Source organism: Pomacea canaliculata, linkage group LG8 (genome assembly GCF_003073045.1).
Source record: "Pomacea canaliculata isolate SZHN2017 linkage group LG8, ASM307304v1, whole genome shotgun sequence".
NCBI classification, from domain to species: domain Eukaryota; kingdom Metazoa; phylum Mollusca; class Gastropoda; order Architaenioglossa; family Ampullariidae; genus Pomacea; species Pomacea canaliculata.
Genome location: NC_037597.1, coordinates 6,233,394 through 6,252,713, shown reverse-complemented (window position 1 = coordinate 6,252,713; position 19,320 = coordinate 6,233,394). Strand labels below are relative to the sequence as shown.

Sequence of the window (19,320 nt, the reverse complement as noted above, 5' to 3'; positions counted from 1 at the left end):
CTCTTCCACCTTTTTCAGCAAAAAGGTCCCGCCACCAATTAACACATTTAATGTTTAAGAAAGTAATTAGTGATGAGATGTGGATGAAACAAAATAAAATAACACTACTCCCTCACCGCCAACCCCCTCCTATGGTTATCAGACGAGCTGGCGAGGTGACCGACTGGACCAGCAGGTTATATCCAACAAATATTTTCACGAAGTTCGTGAGTCTAAAAGCCACATTAAAACCACATCACTTGTATCGACGAAGCTGATATATTCCAGTGGAATTAATAGCTACACCACAACTCGGAATACAAATGATAACCTCCCTCTGAAGAACGTTGGATATAACGTTGAAGCAATGCGACCAGGTAACTAGGACGACCTCTTCACAGTCTTTCTTGGAGACTGTGCCGACCAATCATCAGTACAATGTTACAGGGTCGGCGTGGCTTCTCCCTCCATTGACTACCGTCGTTCTAGTTACGCTGTGTCGAGCTCAATTACGTCATTTCATACATGACGTAAAAGAATGAGAGCTGACGCGGCTCGCGCGACTGCTCTTCCCTGACTACAAGGAGAATTAAAAATAAATGGGAATCTAACCAGACTCGCCTGAATCGCGAATCGTTACAAGTACATAAGCTAAACGACTTCATCAATGAGGTAAGCAGCATGCAGTCACATCCCACACACCCATACAATCATCCAATTTAAAAACTAAGAAAGTTTGTTAGTGTGAAGCTGGTATATTTAATATATCTGCTATCATTTACAGTAGCTAAACAGGATAGTAAGCCATAGATGAGAGACCCATTCTCTTTAACTGCACTAACCCGTTTATGTTCTCAATCAAGTACACAAGGCATGTGAACCAAAATTACAACAAAAAACTTATGCGCAGGAAAAAAGTCAGCGAAACATACAAGCGTCAGGAATTTTATGAATAAGTTTATAATTATTACTGAATACTTTATAGACTAAAGCAAAGTCTGGCATAATAATGTAATAATAATTTAATAATAACAATATATGGTTTGACCACTATTATCGGTTTAGTATACCAGGGATTATATTGTATTTGACATTTCTTCACAGCACACGGACGTTAAGCAGGTAAGTAAGCGTCTTTGTGAAGGTAAGCTAAGCTCTTTCCATGACGTCACCATCTCTGCTACATCCTTCAGTTAAACCAGGAGGGAGCTCTCACTGACTGTTGCGTAGTTCAGTCCCCACGAAGATTAGTTTATCAGGGGAGGAAAACCTTGCTGAGGTACTGAACGTGATCATTTCCTGTAAAAAGAAAAATCTGAGGTACACGTTCTTTGACAAAGAAGTATTATTCAAATGGAGCAAAATGACAGTAAAATACAAGGTGCTGTCCCATTTTAACTTGGGATCGGGTTGAAATGGTTTGATTAATGTTGTACTGGGGTTTTGGTACTGTACTTCATGCTCTTCTCCCTTGAGTATAGGTATTCGCTCTGTCTTTAATATTTAAAATGAGTTAATGAGTTAGTTTCCACCCCTCTACATACACACTCTTTTTTTAGCCGAAAAGATCTTCACTGAAAACATTTTATGTATTGATGAAGCTCAGCTGCTTCTGTGGTGGAAATAACATTGGAAGAATGCTGTTGCTGTTGAAACCGTTTTCTCGCTGAAATATATTACTCTTTGCCACAAACGATAATGTTAGTCTTTGCGAGTAACGCCTAACCACTAGTTGGTCCTCCTAATTACAGAAAAAATAGAAATCGTTTTTAATAATGTCTATGATGATTACTCACAGGGGTCTCCGGCACCTTAATAAACTTGAACCGTCGGACAATGGTGACGGCGGCCATCTTGGCCTCGTACAGCGCCAGTCTCATGCCGATACACTGACGAGGACCCATCCCGAAGGCCAACTCGCGTATCAGGGTTGGCATGTCCTCGTTGTCAAACCTAATAAACATAGAGGCAAAAAAACCAAAACAAAACATCAACAACAAAATACCAAAAACCAAAAACAAAACAAAAAATCAAAAACAAAAGACCAAAAGCAAAACAAAACATCCCTACATTAAACTTAATTTGTAACCCCCGTTTATCCCTTAATGCAAATCTCTCCCATGTCTTACGATTAATTACAGCTTCCAGTGGACATCTCACCAACACGAAGCTTAGGTATAAGTCTTCAAGTAAGGGGCGTAGCAGTTCATTGAAGAATCTGGAAGAGGTTGACACGAAACTATACTGCACAGTGTGTTGGTTTACTGTGAGTTTACCTGCAGCAGTCAGACATTCTACGTTTCCCATCCCTCCCTTACCTCTCCGGAAGGAACTTGCTGGGCTCAGGGAAGATCTGGTCGTCTTGCATGATGGAGCAGATGGAAACACCGACAGACGTTCCAGCTCGGATTGTGACATCTTTAATTGTTCTCGTCTCGGCTGCAATGCGAGTTACGCTGGCAAAAACAGTTTGAATATTTGATTGGACTGACTCTACAAGAACATTGATTCGATTAATTAGCTGACAGCAAGTGCATAATTACAGATCTTGACAATCTTATCACTCATAGTGTCTGTTGTAGAAGTCAGCGTGTCTGTTATATGCCAATATATATGTACATGGTTTTTATGATTTAGTATATATATATAAAGATTTATGTAAAGCGGTCTGAGCAAACTGTTTTGGAACGGCGCAACAACAACAACAACAACAACAACAACAACAACAACAACAACAACAACAACAACAACAACAACAACAAGGAGTCTAGCGAAAACAATACCGTCTACTCTAGAGATAAGAAGACCCGCTTTAGGGCTCGAACTATCCACTTCCAAACTCCAGCTTACAATGGGATCGGTGGAAAGCATCGCAGCGTTTCTTTAAGAGTGTTGTCCAGATATTTGAGGCTCATCACATTCTCATAGGTAGCTGTATCCTGCAAACAAAAATACCGTAAACACCGGAAATTAAACTTCTTAAGCTGTCAACAGATCTCAGCTGCTATATCTTTAATAAAACCAGCTTCCCTGTCATTTCCCATCCCTCTTCTTTCCTCAAGTAATACAAAGTGCAGCCTGTGATAAAGACATGACTTGCACATCAGGAAGACATGCGCACTGCATGCACTTACATCGCCAATAGTTGTGATGATCTCGTCGTAGAGTTTCTCCTGCTTGTCAGGGTTGACGGCCAGTAAGTAGATCATGTACTGTAAGGTCGCCGCCGTGGTTTCGTAGCCAGCCAGAAAGATGGTAATACATTGTGCGATGATTTCATCTTTTGTCATTTCTGAGAAAACATGAATATGCAGTAAATTTACCTCGGGAGAAAGTCTTCCTATTTAACCAGGCATTAACATGGACGAAAGAATTTTTAAGAATCTTTAAGAGTTATAGAGTTTTATTTTATAGAGTTTCATTAACCTGTTAAGTACTGTCGCTTAACTCTGCATTAAATAAGACTTGCTAATACTGTCTACACACGTCTGTCTTGGGGCTTGGCGGCAATGTCGGCTTCTGAAGCTTCTGAGTCCAGCAAGAGCTGAAGAAGGTCTACATGTTCCTGAAATACATTTAAAGACACGCTGAAACACATTTTTGCAGGTTACTTCCTTTTTATAGTACATCAATGGAATTGAAAAATCACCGAATAGATGGACGATCCCTCCGTGATTTTTTTTTTTAAGAATCTTCCAAAAGAAGGACATACCATCGAAAAGGCAACTATGGCAGATCCTAATGCGAGGTCACAGTAGAACACCGATTTGGGATAAAAGTGTGACCTTTAATGTTGTGAACAGAGAAGAAGGCCTATAAAGGGATAATAAAGACATTCTAAAGACTTAAGTTCTCTTTTTTTCATTACTGCAGTATCAAAGGTCACATGACTTACATTTTGTCCACTCTGTTTCCTTTCCTCTATGAGGTTGTTAATTACACGTATGACAAGTTTGGCATCTTCCCGTGCATCAGAAATTTGGAAGAATCTCAAGGGTCGCTCAATACATGGAAAAAATGCTGAAAAGAGATAATTATTTCGTTTTCATTTTGTATACGAACAAGGAAATATTTTTACCACCTTTTATTGTATGTGGGTCTAGCAGAAGGTATTACAATATTTGCTTGATTTTTTAAAATAAATTTTCTTTCATTGCGCAATTTTCGGCCTAGAAAAAAAAAATGAGAATAATTTTGTACTTTGGCTATGATATCCAAAAAGTTTGTCTCTTGTATCTGGGTCATCTGAAGCGAGCGATATTTTTTCTATTTGGCTCTCTATAAACCTTTTGTTCCCTTACGGTTACTTACTAATAATTAAAGAAAGTAAGGTCATGCTGGTTGCTTTTCTCATGAGATTGATGGCTGCCTGCATAAAAACATCATTCTCGTTTGTCTGGAAGTCGGTCTCCAGACTGAACGCTGTTCCAGCGATGACGTCTGTGGTGTATGCTCCAAATACTCTGGGCAACAGAATTATAAAATCCTTTAAACTGGAAGATTTGTCCGATTATGACAGATGTCAACCCACTGAGCACTAAGAGATTATTTCACTTCTTGCTTTTTGAAATTTGCTTCTTATTTCATTGAAATTTGTTTTTTAGTCAGGACTTTTTGCTGGTTTGTCTTAGTTTTCCTGTCTGTCGAAGACACGTGAGCGAACAGGTGTGGACAGACCTCTTGACGTCCACAAGTTGTCGCTTTTCTGTGTGTCTCTGTAAGGCCTGAGATAGGCTGTCACAGCAACGGTTGACAGAAGGATTCATCTGTAAATGAGATCACAAAATATTTCTTACAAAACACAGTTCCTACAAACTAAAAAGTGACTCGTGAATTATTTAATGTCTACGCCATATATCGCATGCGTCCTTCATCCGAAAGATTCATTTACAGAGCAATGCAGAAAACAGGTATTTTTTTCCAGACTGTTGTTTACGCACTTCAGTCACGTGGTTGAGCACACAATACATCTAAGTTACTCGCTAAGTTGCTGACAAGTTGCTGACCAGCTTCAGCTTGCCAGTGCTGAACGTCGGCGTCATAGTGTGACGTAGCCGCCGCCATGTGTCGCCCTTGGCCCCAGCCACAGACAGGTTGGCCGGGTAGAGAGATGGACGTGCGATGACGTCGCCCTGTCCACAAACGTTCACAGGACGTAAATGTGTAAGAATTAGAAACCCTCGTTAAGATTGTCAGCAAGAAAGACGGATTTCATTCGTCCGTTGCATGATGGGACGAATTGAATTTTAAGGTAATGATACTAATTTATAAATAAAAATCGTGTGTGTGTGTGTCTGTGTGTGTGTCTGTGTGTTTGTATGTGTGTGTGTTACAGGTTTATAAGGAGACTGAGCTGCTTTTTAAAATCTTGACAGTGATAGCATACTTATTGTTTATTCAAATAATACATACGCGATCTGTGAAGTTGGAAAAATCTTTCACAAAGACTTCCTTCAGGATATCCAAGTCAGTGGTCAGCAGCACTGGCGCCCTCATGAAGAAGCATCTAAATATAGTAGCATGGAGTAGGATCGAGATTGAAACATTATGCTAATTTGAAAAATACAAAGAACTGATATAAATTGCATATCATCAACAGGACGTGTGCATGGAAGTACAACTTATGGAAAGAGACTAGCATCAGTACTCCAATAAACGAAGTCTGAAAACTTTGCAGACTATAAAATCCCGAATAGAAAAAAATAAAGTAAAAAAAGTACGGTGATTCTAGCATCTTTAATTAAGAAAAGAGGCACAGTGTCTATTCCTATGATTGGAATTGCTTCTCAGACACTGTTCTTGTGTCTGTACCTACTTCGCTTGCTCCATATTAGTTACAACTGTTTCTAGTTGATGACAGCTGGTCACTACAATAATCACATCACCAAGTCTTGTATTGTTTAAACTTACACTGAATACAAAATCTTCCACATGCCACGTTTACTAACATCCTTCTCATCATCAGTTTTCATTGCCATTCTCACCCACACGCTCACGTTTATCAGCACTCATCAACATACCCGAAAGTTTTTCCATATTGTCTACTCCAGTCGAGCAGAGCGTTGAAGATGTTCTGTAAAGGTATGCACAGCAGAATCATTTTCATAACCCTCGACCAGAGGTAAAAATACTTTGAAATATCCTACTTTTTTCATCGACAATGATTACAGGTAATACCGTCAGAAGAAGTGTCTGAGGATGTTACACGATGCACTTTTTGCCTCACCTTCTTCCGAATCTCAATCAGGTTTCCGAGGAACGGGACCGGGGTTGGTCCTGGTATGTCACACCTGGTAAATGTTGAAAACGTCCACGTGCCATACCTGCCGGTAAGATGTAGACAAATGTGAAACAAATGATAACAAATGATAATAAATATTCGCTTGTCTAGCGCCTTATTATCCTCATCCAAAGAATGTAGGATCAGTCAAATTCTGAGTGATGCTGGAGTACCATACCTCATAATTTATACTGTACGATAAAGATCACAACTTCTTTAGGACTTCTTTACGGCTTGGGAGGACTTCCATTGCTGAGTGTGGTCTCACAGGTCAAACATCTACCATTAGCCGTTACATAAGTGTGAGCAAGAATTTTATCGCAAAACTGCTTCTGGGTGTTTGGAGTTAGACTGCAGTATCAACATTCCACAAGATATAGCAGCTAGAGTTTCCAGGACGGGGGAGATCAGGGTTAATAACCACTATGGGTACATAGGCTAAGGGTTGTATGTGTACCCATAGTGCACCTAGAGCGTACTCAAGCGTGACCTCCGGGATCCTGCTGGCGAAGGCCGCTGCACGCTGAGAAAGTACACGATAATCACTGTCAGGGTGAAAAACCAGGACACTTCCCACACATGGGCAGGTCTTCAAAAAGCTAGTACTGCTGCTGCTGCTAACACAAGAAAAACAACAAAATACCTGCTAGAATTAAGTTAATAAATGTAATTCTTTTGATATTACGTGTGTATACTTACATGTACACGAGCAGGACAACCAGCAAGAATAAAGAGGCAGGCAAAAGCCAGTCCATCGCACAGCTGATCTCCATTTGACAGTCACTTAAAGAAGTTTACATGAGTTTAAGACAAGCTGTAAACTCTCTAGCACTCTGTGAGGATGATAAAACACTCGTTGTGCTGCAGTGGAATATGTGATTTGCTTCAGTCAGGGTTAGTCTAACTGCCTCTGTACCTCGTGCTGCGGCTCGCTGGCGTCTGACGTTCCGCGCGTGGCGTCTGACGCACACCTCAGTGAAATGCAGGAACGAGGCAAGGCTCGGCAGACCGCCTACTTTTATTTTTGAATGACCTCTGTTCCTCCACAAAATGGATTTCCTTTTACAATAGCTTCACAATGGCCAATGCAGAGATAAAAAATATATAAACTATTTTTAATCCAATGACATGCGCTGCAATCGTTTCTTATCCGACCAGACCACCTTTGAAATGAAAGCATCTGGCTTCGAAGCTAAGTATAAACCTTTTATTATTGTTGTCGCCAGTTTAAGGAGGTATTTTAAGGAATTTTGCATTTAATGACTAAATATTATTGTGCAGGGGACCTCTGAACAGAAACAATACAGTGTCGCGTGACCACGACGAAGCCAGTCGAACTTCAACTGAGCGCAGACCATACACAGAAATCACAAAGACAAAATTCACGGAACAAATCACAACTAATTTATTAGCTACAAAAATAATACTAATAGGAATCAAAAATCAAACATTCCACACTCTCACATGAACAAATATAGATCAGCGAGAACAATCCAACAAACAAAAAAATAGATAAATTAAAATAAGTCAAATCAGCTGCCCTGTGCACAGGCTAATCTCAGTCACCGTATATACAATACATCACCCGCATGCACTGCAGGGTGACAGTTTAGAAGTCTGTTGAAGATGTCCACAGACGGCAGCCCGCCCTCTGGCCTTGCTTGCCGCTCTAACGACGTACCCCCACCCCTCTGTCTTCTCGTCCAGATGCGATGATGTGGGCCGGCCACTGGCCACGAAAACTCCTGCTCGAAGGTTCCTGCTCTAGGTGTTCAGTCGAAAGCCTTTCCGCACACTGGTGCAGCAGGGTCGCGAGTTCACTCGCAGACGAGATGATGATGATGGTGCAGGGTGGACGCTCGACACGATGACGGACAGCAATGCGAACAAAGAATGTGAAGACACGGTGACACGAAGGAAAAGCGAAAAACAAGAACAGGTGGAAGAGTGAAGAAGAACGAAAAATAAGCCTGTAGATAAAACAATTCTTACAATCAACAGGCGTGTCCCGAAACTGCTCACTTTCTAAAACAATATTTTCACACCGACACATATATCTGACTATCGGACTAGTCACAAGATTCGTTCAAATTCTAATATTGTTCTTATACAAATTCACACAACGGGAAACGAGTACGCGCTACAAGCGTCGCGACTCGGCGATCACGAACGTTAACCTAACAAAGTACAAATCTTGCAATCAAACATCGGACTATGGCTTTGAACATAAAAGGATTCTCTCACTTGCACTTCCACCGCCACCCAAGGCCCCTTACAGACTAGAATGGTGTGGAACCCGACAGAATGGGTCTCTACTCACCCAAAACGGCTTGTGGCAGATCGGTCGATACAAAATGAAAAACTCTGACTGTCATGGCCACGGTCCAGCACCGTCTGTTACTTGATGACGACTACCCATGACGTCAAAGAAGGAAAAAGTAAAATGACGCATCAAGGAAGCTGTGCGCGCGCGCGCAAGACGTAAGACAAAGAGGGGACAAAAGCGTGAAGAAGACACCTAACGATGGGCCAGCTCAGTATGGGAGGCATACAAGGATGACAGCACGATCGCTGACACGCGACATCGACGAAGCTGATATATTCCAGTGGAATTAATAGCTACACCACAACTCGGAATACAATGATAACCTCCCTCTGAAGAACGTTGGATATAACGTTGAAGCAATGCACACAATGTTTACTCTCTACAGACCTCTTGACTCTCTCACTGCTCGGTCTCGACTGTCCCGAGAAACGTTAGGTCCACTAGCTTACTTGCTTCTGTCTCCTCTGTTGACCAATCAGGTCCTGCGCGACCAGGTAACTAGGACGACCTCCTAATAGTCTTTCTTGGAGACTGTGCCGACCAATCATCAGTACAATGTTACAGGGTCGGCATGGCTTCTCCCTCCATGGACTACCGTCGTCCTAGTTACGCTGTGTCGAGCTCAATTACGTCATTTCATACATGACGTAAAAGAATGAGAGCTGACGCGGCTCCGCGTGACTGCTCTTCCCTGACTACAAGGAGAATTAAAAATAAATGAGAATCTAACCAGACTCGCCTGAATCGCGAATCGTTACAAGTACATAAGCTAAACGACTTCATCAATGAGGTAAGCAGCATCCAGTCACATCCCACACACCCATACAATCATTCAATTTAAAAACTAAGAAAGTTTGTTAGTGTGAAGCTGGTATATTTAATATATCTGCTGTACTTTTGTATACTTACAGTAGCTAAACAGGATAGTAAGCCATAGACGAGAGATCCATTCTCTTTAACTGCACTAACACGTTTATATTCTAAATCGAGTTCACAAGGTATGTAAACCAAAATTACAACAAAAAACTTATGCGCAGGAAAAAAGTCAGCGAAACATACAAGCATCAGGAATTTCATGAATAAGTTGATAATTATTACTGAATACTTTATAGACTAAAGCAAAGTCTGGCATAATAATGTAATAATAATTTAATAATAACAATATATGGTTTGACCACCATTATCGGTTTAGTATGATGATGATGATGATGTAGTTTTATAGCGCGCCAGTATCCACATCACAAAGATGCGCTCAATGCGCGGTGATCCCAGCAGCCACCAAACTGCAGGTCAAATGAAAACTTACCAGGGATTATATTGTATTTGACATTTCTTCACAGCACACGGACGTTAAGTAGGTAAGTAAGCGTCTTTGTGAAGGTAAGCTAAGCTCTTTCCATGACGTCACCATCTCTGCTGCATCCTTCAGTTAAACCAGGAGGGCGCTCTCACTGACTGTTGCGCAGTTCAGTCCCCACGAAGATTAGTTTATCAGGGGAGGAAAACCTTGCTGAGGTACTGAACGTGATCATTTCCTGTAAAAAGAAAAATCTGAGGTACACGTTCTTTGCCAAAGAAGTATTATTCAAATGGAGCAAAATGACAGTAAAATACAAGGTGCTGTCCCATTTTAACTTGGGATCGGGTGGGAATGGTTTGATTAATGTTGTACTGGGGTTTTGGTACTGTACTTCATGCTCTTCTCCCCTGAGTATAGGTATTCACTCTGTCTTTAATATTTAAAATGAGGAAATGAGTTAGTTCCCACCACCCCCTACATACACACTCTCTCTTTTTTAGCCGAAACGATCTTCACTGAAAACATTTTATGTGTTGATCAAGCTTAATAAGTAACATTGGAAGAAGTGACTCATGTTTAATTGCTGTTGAGACCGTTTTTTCGCTGAAATATATTACTCTTTGCCACAAACGATAATATTACTTTTTGCGCGTAACGCCCAAACACTAGTTGGTCCTCCTAATAATAAAAAAAATAGAAATCGTTTTTAATAATGACTGTGATGATTACGTACAGGGGTCTCCGGCACTTTAATGAACCGGAACCGTCGGATGATGGTGACGGCGGCCATCTTGGCCTCGTACTGCGCCAGTCTCATGCCGATACACTGACGAGGACCCGCCCCGAAGGCCAACTCGCGTACCAGGGTTGGCATGTCCTCGTTGTCAAACCTAGTAAACATAGAGGCAAAAAACAAAACAAAACACCAACAAGAAAATAGCGAAAACCAAAAACCAAAATAAAAAAAAAAGCAAAAACAAAAGACCAAAAAAAAAAAAAACCAACTAAAACAACAAAACATCCCCACATTATGTTTAATTTTTAATCCCCGTTTATCACGTAATGAAAATCTCTCCCATGTCTTACGATTAATTACAGCTTCCGGTGGACATCTCACCAACACGAAGCTTAAGTCTTCAAATAAGGGGCGTAGGAGTTCATTGAAGAATCTGGAAAAGGTTGACATGAAACTATACTGCACAGTGTGTTGGTTTACTGTGAGTTTACCTGCAGAAGTCTGACATTCTACGTTTCCCATCCCTCCCTTACCTCTCCGGAAGGAACTTGCTGGGCTCAGGGAAGATCTCGTCGTCTTGCATGATGGAGCCGATGGAAACACCGACAGACGTTCCAGCTCGGATTGTGACATCTTTAATTGTTCTCGTCTCGGCTGCAATGCGAGTTACGCTGGCAAAAACAGTTGAATATTTGATTGGACTGACTCTACCACAACATTGCTTAGATTAATTAGCTGACAGCAAGTGCATAATTACAGATCTTGACAATCTTATCACTCATAGTGTCTGTTGTAGAAGTCAGCGTGTCTGTTATATGCGAATATATATGTACATGGTTTTTATGATTTAGTATATATATATAAAGATTTATGTAAAGCGGTCTGAGCAAACTGTTTTGGAACGGCGGCGGCAACAACAACAACAACAACAACAACAACAACAACAACAACAACAACAACAACAACAACAACGACGACGACGACGACGACGACGACGACGACGACAAGAAGAAGAAGAAGAAGAAGAAGAAGAAGTCTAGCGAAAACAATACCGTCTACTCTAGAGATAAGAAGACCCTCTTTAGGGCTCGAACTATCCACTTCCAAACTCCAGCTTACAATGGGATCGGTGGAAAGCATCGCAGCGTTTCTTTAAGAGTGTTGTCCAGATATTTGAGGCTCATCACATTCTCATAGGTAGCTGTATCCTGCAAACAAAAATACCGTAAACACCGGAAATTAAACTTCTTAAGCTGTCAACAGATCTCAGCTGCTATTTCTTTAATAAAACCAACTTCCCTGTCATTTCCCATCCCTCTTCTTTCCGCGAATAATACAAACTGCAATCTGTGATAAAAATATGACTTGCACATCAGGAAGACATGCGCATTGCATGCACGTACATCGCCAATAGTTGTGATGATCTCGTTGTAGAGTTTCTCCTGCTTGTCAGGGTTGACGGCCAGTAAGTAGACCATGTACTGTAAGGTCGCCGCCGTGGTTTCGTAGCCAGCCAGAAAGATGGTAATACATTGTGCGATGATTTCATCTTTTGTCATTTCTGAGAAAACATGAATATGCAGTAAATTTACCTCGGGAGACAGTCTTCCTATTTAACCAGGCATTAACATGGACGAAAGAATTTTTAAGAATCTTTAAGAGTTATAGAATTTTATTTTATAGAGTTTCATTAACCTGTTAAGAACTGTCGCTTAACTCTGTATTAAATAAGACTTGCTAATACTCTCTACACACGTCTTGTGGCTTGGCGGCAATGTCGGCTTCTGAAGCTTCTGAGTCCAGCAAGAGCTGAAGAAGGTCTACATGTTCCTGAAATACATTTAAAGACACGCTGAAACACATTTTTGCAGGTTACTTCCTTTTTATAGTACATCAATGGAATTGAAAACTCACCGAATAGATGGACGATCCCTCCGTGATTTTTTTTTTAAGAATCTTCGAAAAGAAGGACATACCATCGAAAAGGCAATTAAGGCAAATTCTCATGCGAGGTCACAGTCGAACACCGATTTGGGATAAAAGTGTGACCTTTAATGTTGTGAACAGAGAAGATGGCCTATAAAGGGATAATAAAGACATTCTAAAGACTTAAGTTCTCTTTTTTCATTACTGCAGTATCAGAGGTCACATGACTTACATTTTGTCCACTTTGTTTCCTTTCCTCTATGAGGTTGTTAATTACACGTATGACAATTTTGGCATCTTCCCGTGCATCAGAAATTTGGAAGAATCTCAAGGGTCGCTCAATACATGGAAAAAGTGCTGAAACGAGATAATTATTTCGTTTTCATTTTGTATACGAATAAGGAAATATTTTTACCACCTTTTATTGTATGTGGGTCTAGCAGAAGGTATTACAATATTTGCTTGATTTTTTAAAATAATTTTTTTTGCATTGCGCAATTTTCGGCCTAGAAAAAAATGAGAATAATTTTGTAATTTGGCTATGATATCCAAAAAGCTTGTGTCTTATATTTGGGTCATCTGAAGCGAACGACATTTTTTCTGTTTGGCTCACTGGGAACCTTTTGTTCCCTTCTGCGTCGTTTACTTACTAATAATTAAAGAAAGTAAGGTCATGCTGGTTGCTTTTCTCATGAGACTGATGGCTGCCTGCATAAAAACATCATTCTCGTTTGTCTGGAAGTCGGTCTCCAGACTGAACTCTGTTCCAGCGATGACGTCTGCGGTGTATGCTCCAAATACTCTGGGCAACAGAATTATAAAATCCGTTAAACTGGAAGATTTGTCCGATTATGACAGATGTCAACCCTCTGAGCACTAAGAGATTATTTCACTTCTTGCTTTTTGAAATTTGCTTCTTATTTCATTGAAAAAATTTTTTTAGTCAGGACTTTTTGCTGGTTTTTCTGCGTTTTCCTGTCTGTCGACAACACATGCGCGAACAGGTGTGGACAGACCTCTTGACGTCTACAAGTTGTCGCTTTTCTGTGTGTCTCTGTAAGGCCTGAGATAGGCTGTCACAGCAACGGTTGACAGAAGGATTCATCTGTAAATGAGATCACAAAATATTTCTTACAAAACACAGTTCCTGCAAACTAAAAAGTGACTCGCCAATTATTTAATGTCTACGCCATATATCGCATGCGTCCTTCATCTGAAACATTCATTTATAGAGCAATGCAGAAAACAGGTATTTTTTCCAAACAGTCTGTTGTTTACGCACTTCAGTCACGTGGTTGAGCACACAAGACATCTAAGTTACTCGCTAAGTTGCTGACCAGCTTCAGTTTGCCAGTGCTGAACGTCGGCGTCATAATGTGACGTAGCCGCCGCCACGTGTCGCCCTTGGCCCCAGCCACAGACACGCTGGCCGGGTAGAGAGTTGGACGTGCGATGACGTTGCCCTGTCAGCAGACGTTCACAGGACGTGAATGTGTAAGAATGAATTAGAAACCCTCGTTAAGATCGTCAGCAAAAAAAGACGGATTTCATTCGCCCGTTGCAGCACATGATGGACGAATTGAATTTTAAATTAATGATACTATTATATAAATAAAAATCGTGTGTGTGTGTCTGTGTGTTTGTATGTGTGTTGTGTGGTGCGTGTGTATTACAGGTTTATAAGGAGACTGCGCTGCTTTTTTAAATCTTGACAGTGATAGCATACTTATTGTTTATTTAAATAATACGTACGTGATCTGTGAAGTTGGAAAAATCTTTCACAAAGACTTCCTTCACGATATCCAAGTCAGTGGTCAGAAGCAATGGCGCCCTCATGAAGAAGCATCTAAATATAGTAGCATGGAGTAGGATCGAGATTGAAAAATTATGCTAATTGTAAAAACATAAAGAACCGATGTAGATTGTATAATATCATCAGCAGGACGTGTGCATGAAAGTACAACTTACGGAAAGAGACTAGCATCAGTACATGTACTCCAATAAATGAAGCCTGAAAATTTTAAAGACTATAATATCCCGAATAGAAAAAAATAAATTAACAAACGTATGGTGATTCTAGCATCTTTAATTAAGAAAAGAGGCAAAGTGTCTATTCCTATGATTGGAATTGCTTCTCAGACCTGGTTCTTGTGTCTGTACCTACTTCGCTTGCTCCATATTAGTTACAACTGTTTCTAGTTGATGACAGCTGGTCACTACAATAATCACATCACCAAGTCTTGTATTGTTTAAACTTACACTGAATACAAAATCTTCCACATGCCACGTTTACTAACATCCTTCTCATCATCAGGTGTCATTGCCATTGTCACCAACACGCTCACGTTTATCAGCACTCATCAACATACCCGAAAGTTTTTCCATATTGTCTACTCCAGTCGACCAGAGCGTTGAAGATGTTCTGTAAAGGTATACACAGCAGAATCATATTCATGACCCTCGACCACAGGTAAAAATACTTTGAAATATCATACTTTTAGAAATGTATGTTTACTCTTGCTTTACAAGCAGTGTTAAGTACAGGTGAGGGGAGAGGGTGGTGTCACGTGACCGTGGCTTCTCAAGATGCACGACAGCAGTGAGCTTGTTGAGATTTCTTTGAGTCAGTAAACTGCGGGGAATGTATGGACTTGTACATTTTAGGTAGAAAACTGTTGTGACTTAGTCTGCTAGCTGGTACCTAAAAGTAAACTTGTGAGAGCATCACTACCTACTTAGTCCTCTTCTCTCTCCGCTGTTTCATCGACAATGATTACAGGTAATACCGTCAGAAGAAGTGTCTGAGGATGATACACGATGGACTTTTTGTCTCACCTTCTTCCGAATCTCAATCAGGTTTCCGAGGAACGGGACCGGGGTTGGTCCTGGTATGTCACACCTGGTAAATGTTGAAAACGTCCACGTGCCATACCTGCCGGTAAGATGTAGACAAATGTGAAACAAATGATAACAAATGATAACAAATGATAACAAATGATAATAAATATTCGCTTGTCTAGCGCCTTATTATCCTCATCCAAAGAATGTAGGATCAGTAAAATTCTGAGTGATGCTGGAGTACCATACCTCATAATTTATACTGTACGATAAAGATCACAACTTCTTTAGGACTTCTTTACGGTTTGGGAGGACTTCCATTGCTGTGGTCTCACAGATCAAACACCTACCATTAGCCGTTACATAAGTGTGAGCAAGAATTTTATCGCAAAACTGCTTCTGGGTGTTTGGAGTTAGACTGCAGTATCGACATTCCACAAGATAAAGTAACCAGAGTTTCCAGGACGGGGAAGATCAGGGTTAATAGCCATTATGGGTACATAGGCTAAGGGTTGTGTGTGTACCCATAGTGCACCTAGAGCTTACTCAAGCGTGACCTTCGGGATCCTGCTGGCGAAGGCCGCTGCACGCTGAGAAAGTACACGATAATCACTGTCAGGGTGAAAAACCAGGACACTTCCCACACATGGGCAGGTCTTGAAAAAGCAAGAAATGTCGCTGCTAACACAAGAAAAACAACAAAATACCTGCTAGAATTAAGTTAATAAATGTAATTCTTTTGATATCACGTGTGTATACTTACATGTACACGAGCAGGACAACCAGCAAGAATAAAGAGGCAGGCAGAAGCCAGTCCATGGCACAGGTGATCTCCATTTGACAGTCACTAAAAGCAGTTTACACGAGTTTGAGACAAGATGTAAACTCTCTAGCACTCTGTGAGGATGATAAAACACTCGTTGTGCTACAGTGGAATATGTGATTTGCTTCAGTCAGGGTTAGTCTAACTGCCTCTGTACCTCGTGATGCGGCTCGCTGGCGTCTGACGTTCCGCGCGTGGCGTCTGACGCACACCTCAGTGAAATGCAGGAACGAGGCAAGGCTCGGCAGACCGCCTACTCTTATTTTTGAATGACAGCTGTTACTCCACAAAATGGATTTCCTTTAACAATAACTTCACAATGGCCAATGCAGAGATAAAAAATATAAACTATTTTTAATCGAATCACATGCGCTGCAATCGTTTCTTATCCGATTAGACCGCCTTTGAAATGAAAGCATCTGGCTTCGAAGCTACGTATAAACCTTTTATTATTGTTGTCGCCAAAGTCTTCCTACCTGAGTGAAGTGAGTGGTATCGCCCGTGCGAGGGAAGGTAGGAGTACACGCCGTGCGGAATGCTAGCGGCCAATCGTCTCCAATTACTACCCGTACAAAAGGCGGGTGGACATCACAGGCACCGCCGAGTATCATGGCCATAACACGTCTCCCTCACCCGACCATTGTACTTGCTGTAGGGTCTGAGTGCTGAGGCGAAACGACTTCTATCTGAACACACTGTCAGGGTTAGGACTGAGTGTATTCTCCACAAACAAGCAAAACTCGAATATATGAAGGAGAGAAGAATGAACAGCGCAACAGATACAAACATAAAAACAACAGAATTTTCAAACTTTAATTTTATTGCTTTTTTATCTGTCTTTTTATCTCTTATCTTTCTTTCCTCATAAGCGGGGATATCAATATACGGCTTGCCAAGTTTTGAGTGCGACGTGCATATACACTAGTGTTCACACTGTAGTATTATTATTTTATTTTCCGGTTGCTATGTACACATTGTTTCTTACACTCTGCATCTGGAAAATGACAGTCGTGTCCTGAATGTCCACATTGCTTCCAGGCACCTTGCATAACAGCAGGAGGTCGCGACGTCGAGTTCATCGGGAAGGGACAGGCGGCTTGTTCTCAAAATCGAGCAATTCGGAATGGCATATATACGAGATACTGGAAAATGCTAGACTTTGTAGGACTCTGGAGGGACAGGAGATACCTGGATAGAAAAATTGCTTTGGCAGAAGGTGAATGGGTGCTGTGCCACAGGCGTGAAGTGATGCCCACTTGTCTCGTGCAAAAAGTACGAACACTGTACCCAAACCCACATGCAGTGCCGTATGTCGGTCACCAATGGGAATAATAATAAAAAAAAAACTAAACAAGACGAATAAAACCTAAGTTTAAAAATTCCATTGCGTTTTTGTTTGTGTTATTTGGGTTGTTTGCCTTTGTCTCCTTTCCTGTCCTCTCTCTCTCACAAGGGAGAACACACAAACAAAACCACGGGTGCGAAACTGGTCCTAACCCTTTTGATTATACAAGTCTTCTCCGCGTCCAGTTCTCAGTTTTGTGGACTCAGGAAGACGCAAGCACCGATGACCTACCCCCGGCACAATGGTCGGGTTAGATAAGAAGAAAAAAGATCGTGGGGGCACTATGTTGCAGTCGTGAATTGTTGGCCATTTGTAAAAGTTCGAACATTGCACTCAAACCGAGGTGTACTTTAGGTCAGTCATCAGGAGGAATGAACTGAAAGTATTAAATATTATTATCCCCTCTTATGAGTAAAGAAAGATGTAAGGAAAGACAGTATGTTCAGATAGAAGCCGTTTCGCCTCACTTTGTCTGATAGGACAACCCTAACCCTGACAGTATGTTCAGTTGCAACCCGTTTCACTTCACCTTTCTAACCGCCAACACCAAGTACTCGGCTGAGAAAGACGGTTTATTGCTCGGTTTATCGCCTGCGATCTCCACCCTGCCTCGGGGCCAGGGTAGCAATTAGGGAAGACTGACCGCTGGTACTGACCCCGTGTACTCCTACCTTCCCTCGGACGGGCGAAACCATTTGAAAACACGCCCATTTCGACTTCGGAGGTATTTTAAGGAATTTTGCATTTAATGACTAAATATTATTGTGCAGGGGACCTCTGAACAGAAACAATACAGTACAAAGGGAAACGCCAGTCATTCCTTTCATTTTAATAGCAACTGGGATAAAAACTCTTCCTTTTGAGCCACCTTGGCTGGTGTTCAGTGTCTTGTGCACTTTCTCTATATTTAAAAGAACCATTATCAAAATACTCAAACACATAGCAAAGCATTTTTTTCTTAATATGTTGACAAAACTAAAACGCTTTTGGAGTTAGTAAACGTGTTAGTCAACGATTATCCTGTTACATACAAATTTTATGTTTACACTTTAAGTAGTACAAGTAGAAAAATATTTTATGAAATAAGACTAACCATCATGCAGTTTGTATGCTAATGTAACATAAATATCCATTTTAAAGAGGGAACGCTGCCTTGGGGGTCCGATGTTTTACACAAAATGGTGTTGCCTCTAGGGCAGTAGTTCTTAATCTTGTTTGAGGTACCGAACCCACAAGTCCGTGGTTATACTGTTGTTGGAGAAAGGCGCTATCCCAATGTGATTCTTCTTCTTCTTCGACAGTTGGGCAAAATCCGTTAACAGCTTATTAAAGTTTTACACTAGAGTACATATTATCTCTAGTCACCTTGTCTGGTCTTCCGACACACACCTGGACCCTTCTGTGGTCTGAAACGCTCGCTTAAAAGAAACTTTTTGTCTCAGTACTTGACATGGCGTGGCCGTCCTCACCGAATTGTGTGAGCATTTACAGCGTGGGTCACATCGACCTTAGCTGTGAAGTATGTGTGTTTTGCACATATTTTTGTTTTTTTTGTTGTTCAATAGTTTACTTTAGGCGTTGGCTGTACTATTGTCTTCTGGTAGTTGGACTATTATCTGAGACTACTAAGCAGACTGGGTTAAAAGAGCCTATTTTATAATAAAATATTTTATAATAGAATAATGTTTCGCTTACCTCTAGCCTGGAGGGAAAAAAGGAAAGATCATACTGCCTTTAACTATATGTGCCCCCAGTTGAGCTTTGACT

General features: G+C 41.0%; 3 protein-coding genes across 4 annotated transcripts in view; all 3 read right to left on the bottom strand.

Annotated features, from left to right (window-relative positions):
• LOC112569759 (cytochrome P450 3A5-like) overlaps positions 1–19,320 on the bottom strand; it is a 73,587-nt gene that overhangs the window by 22,409 nt on the left and 31,858 nt on the right. The window lies entirely within an intron of this gene.
• Positions 409–16,962, bottom strand: LOC112569752 (cytochrome P450 3A6-like). Of its 2 annotated transcripts, XM_025247630.1 has the most exons (15): positions 16,652–16,962; positions 6,959–7,463; positions 6,206–6,302; positions 6,000–6,052; positions 5,392–5,485; positions 4,986–5,111; positions 4,657–4,745; positions 4,291–4,442; positions 3,875–3,999; positions 3,466–3,544; positions 3,114–3,271; positions 2,830–2,918; positions 2,298–2,435; positions 1,776–1,932; positions 409–1,278 (listed from the first exon to the last, which is right to left on the bottom strand). In XM_025247630.1, the coding sequence occupies exons 2-15, from the start codon at positions 7,030–7,032 to the stop codon at positions 1,192–1,194; spliced, it is 1,518 nt and encodes a 505-aa protein (XP_025103415.1). In that variant the 5' UTR covers positions 7,033–7,463; positions 16,652–16,962; the 3' UTR covers positions 409–1,191. The 2 variants fall into 2 exon arrangements, with proteins under 2 accessions (XP_025103415.1, XP_025103416.1); XM_025247631.1 differs by lacking the exons at positions 3,875–3,999; positions 4,291–4,442; positions 4,657–4,745; ... (4 more) ...; positions 6,959–7,463; positions 16,652–16,962 and adding exons at positions 12,780–12,904; positions 13,198–13,349; positions 13,564–13,652; ... (3 more) ...; positions 15,383–15,479; positions 16,149–16,282 and having other exon boundaries at positions 852–1,278.
• On the bottom strand, positions 9,443–12,371 carry LOC112569760 (probable cytochrome P450 6a18). Its single transcript, XM_025247656.1, has 5 exons — positions 12,025–12,371; positions 11,741–11,829; positions 11,155–11,292; positions 10,619–10,775; positions 9,443–10,120 (listed from the first exon to the last, which is right to left on the bottom strand). The coding sequence occupies exons 1-5, from the start codon at positions 12,178–12,180 to the stop codon at positions 10,034–10,036; spliced, it is 627 nt and encodes a 208-aa protein (XP_025103441.1). The 5' UTR covers positions 12,181–12,371; the 3' UTR covers positions 9,443–10,033.

Coding starts and splice junctions, on each gene's coding strand:
- LOC112569752 (XM_025247630.1), bottom strand. CDS start 7,032: ATGGAGATCAGCTGTGCGATGGACTGGCTTTTGCCTGCCTCTTTATTC. Junction 4,746..4,985: donor GCACTGGCAAGCTGAAGCTG/GTCAGCAACTTG, acceptor TCTCATTTACAG/ATGAATCCTTCTGTCAACCG. Junction 1,933..2,297: donor AGCAAGTTCCTTCCGGAGAG/GTAAGGGAGGGA, acceptor TATGTTTATTAG/GTTTGACAACGAGGACATGC.
- LOC112569760 (XM_025247656.1), bottom strand. CDS start 12,180: ATGACAAAAGATGAAATCATCGCACAATGTATTACCATCTTTCTGGCT. Junction 11,830..12,024: donor TCATCACAACTATTGGCGAT/GTACGTGCATGC, acceptor TTTTGTTTGCAG/GATACAGCTACCTATGAGAA. Junction 10,121..10,618: donor TTAAAGTGCCGGAGACCCCT/GTACGTAATCAT, acceptor TTCTTTTTACAG/GAAATGATCACGTTCAGTAC.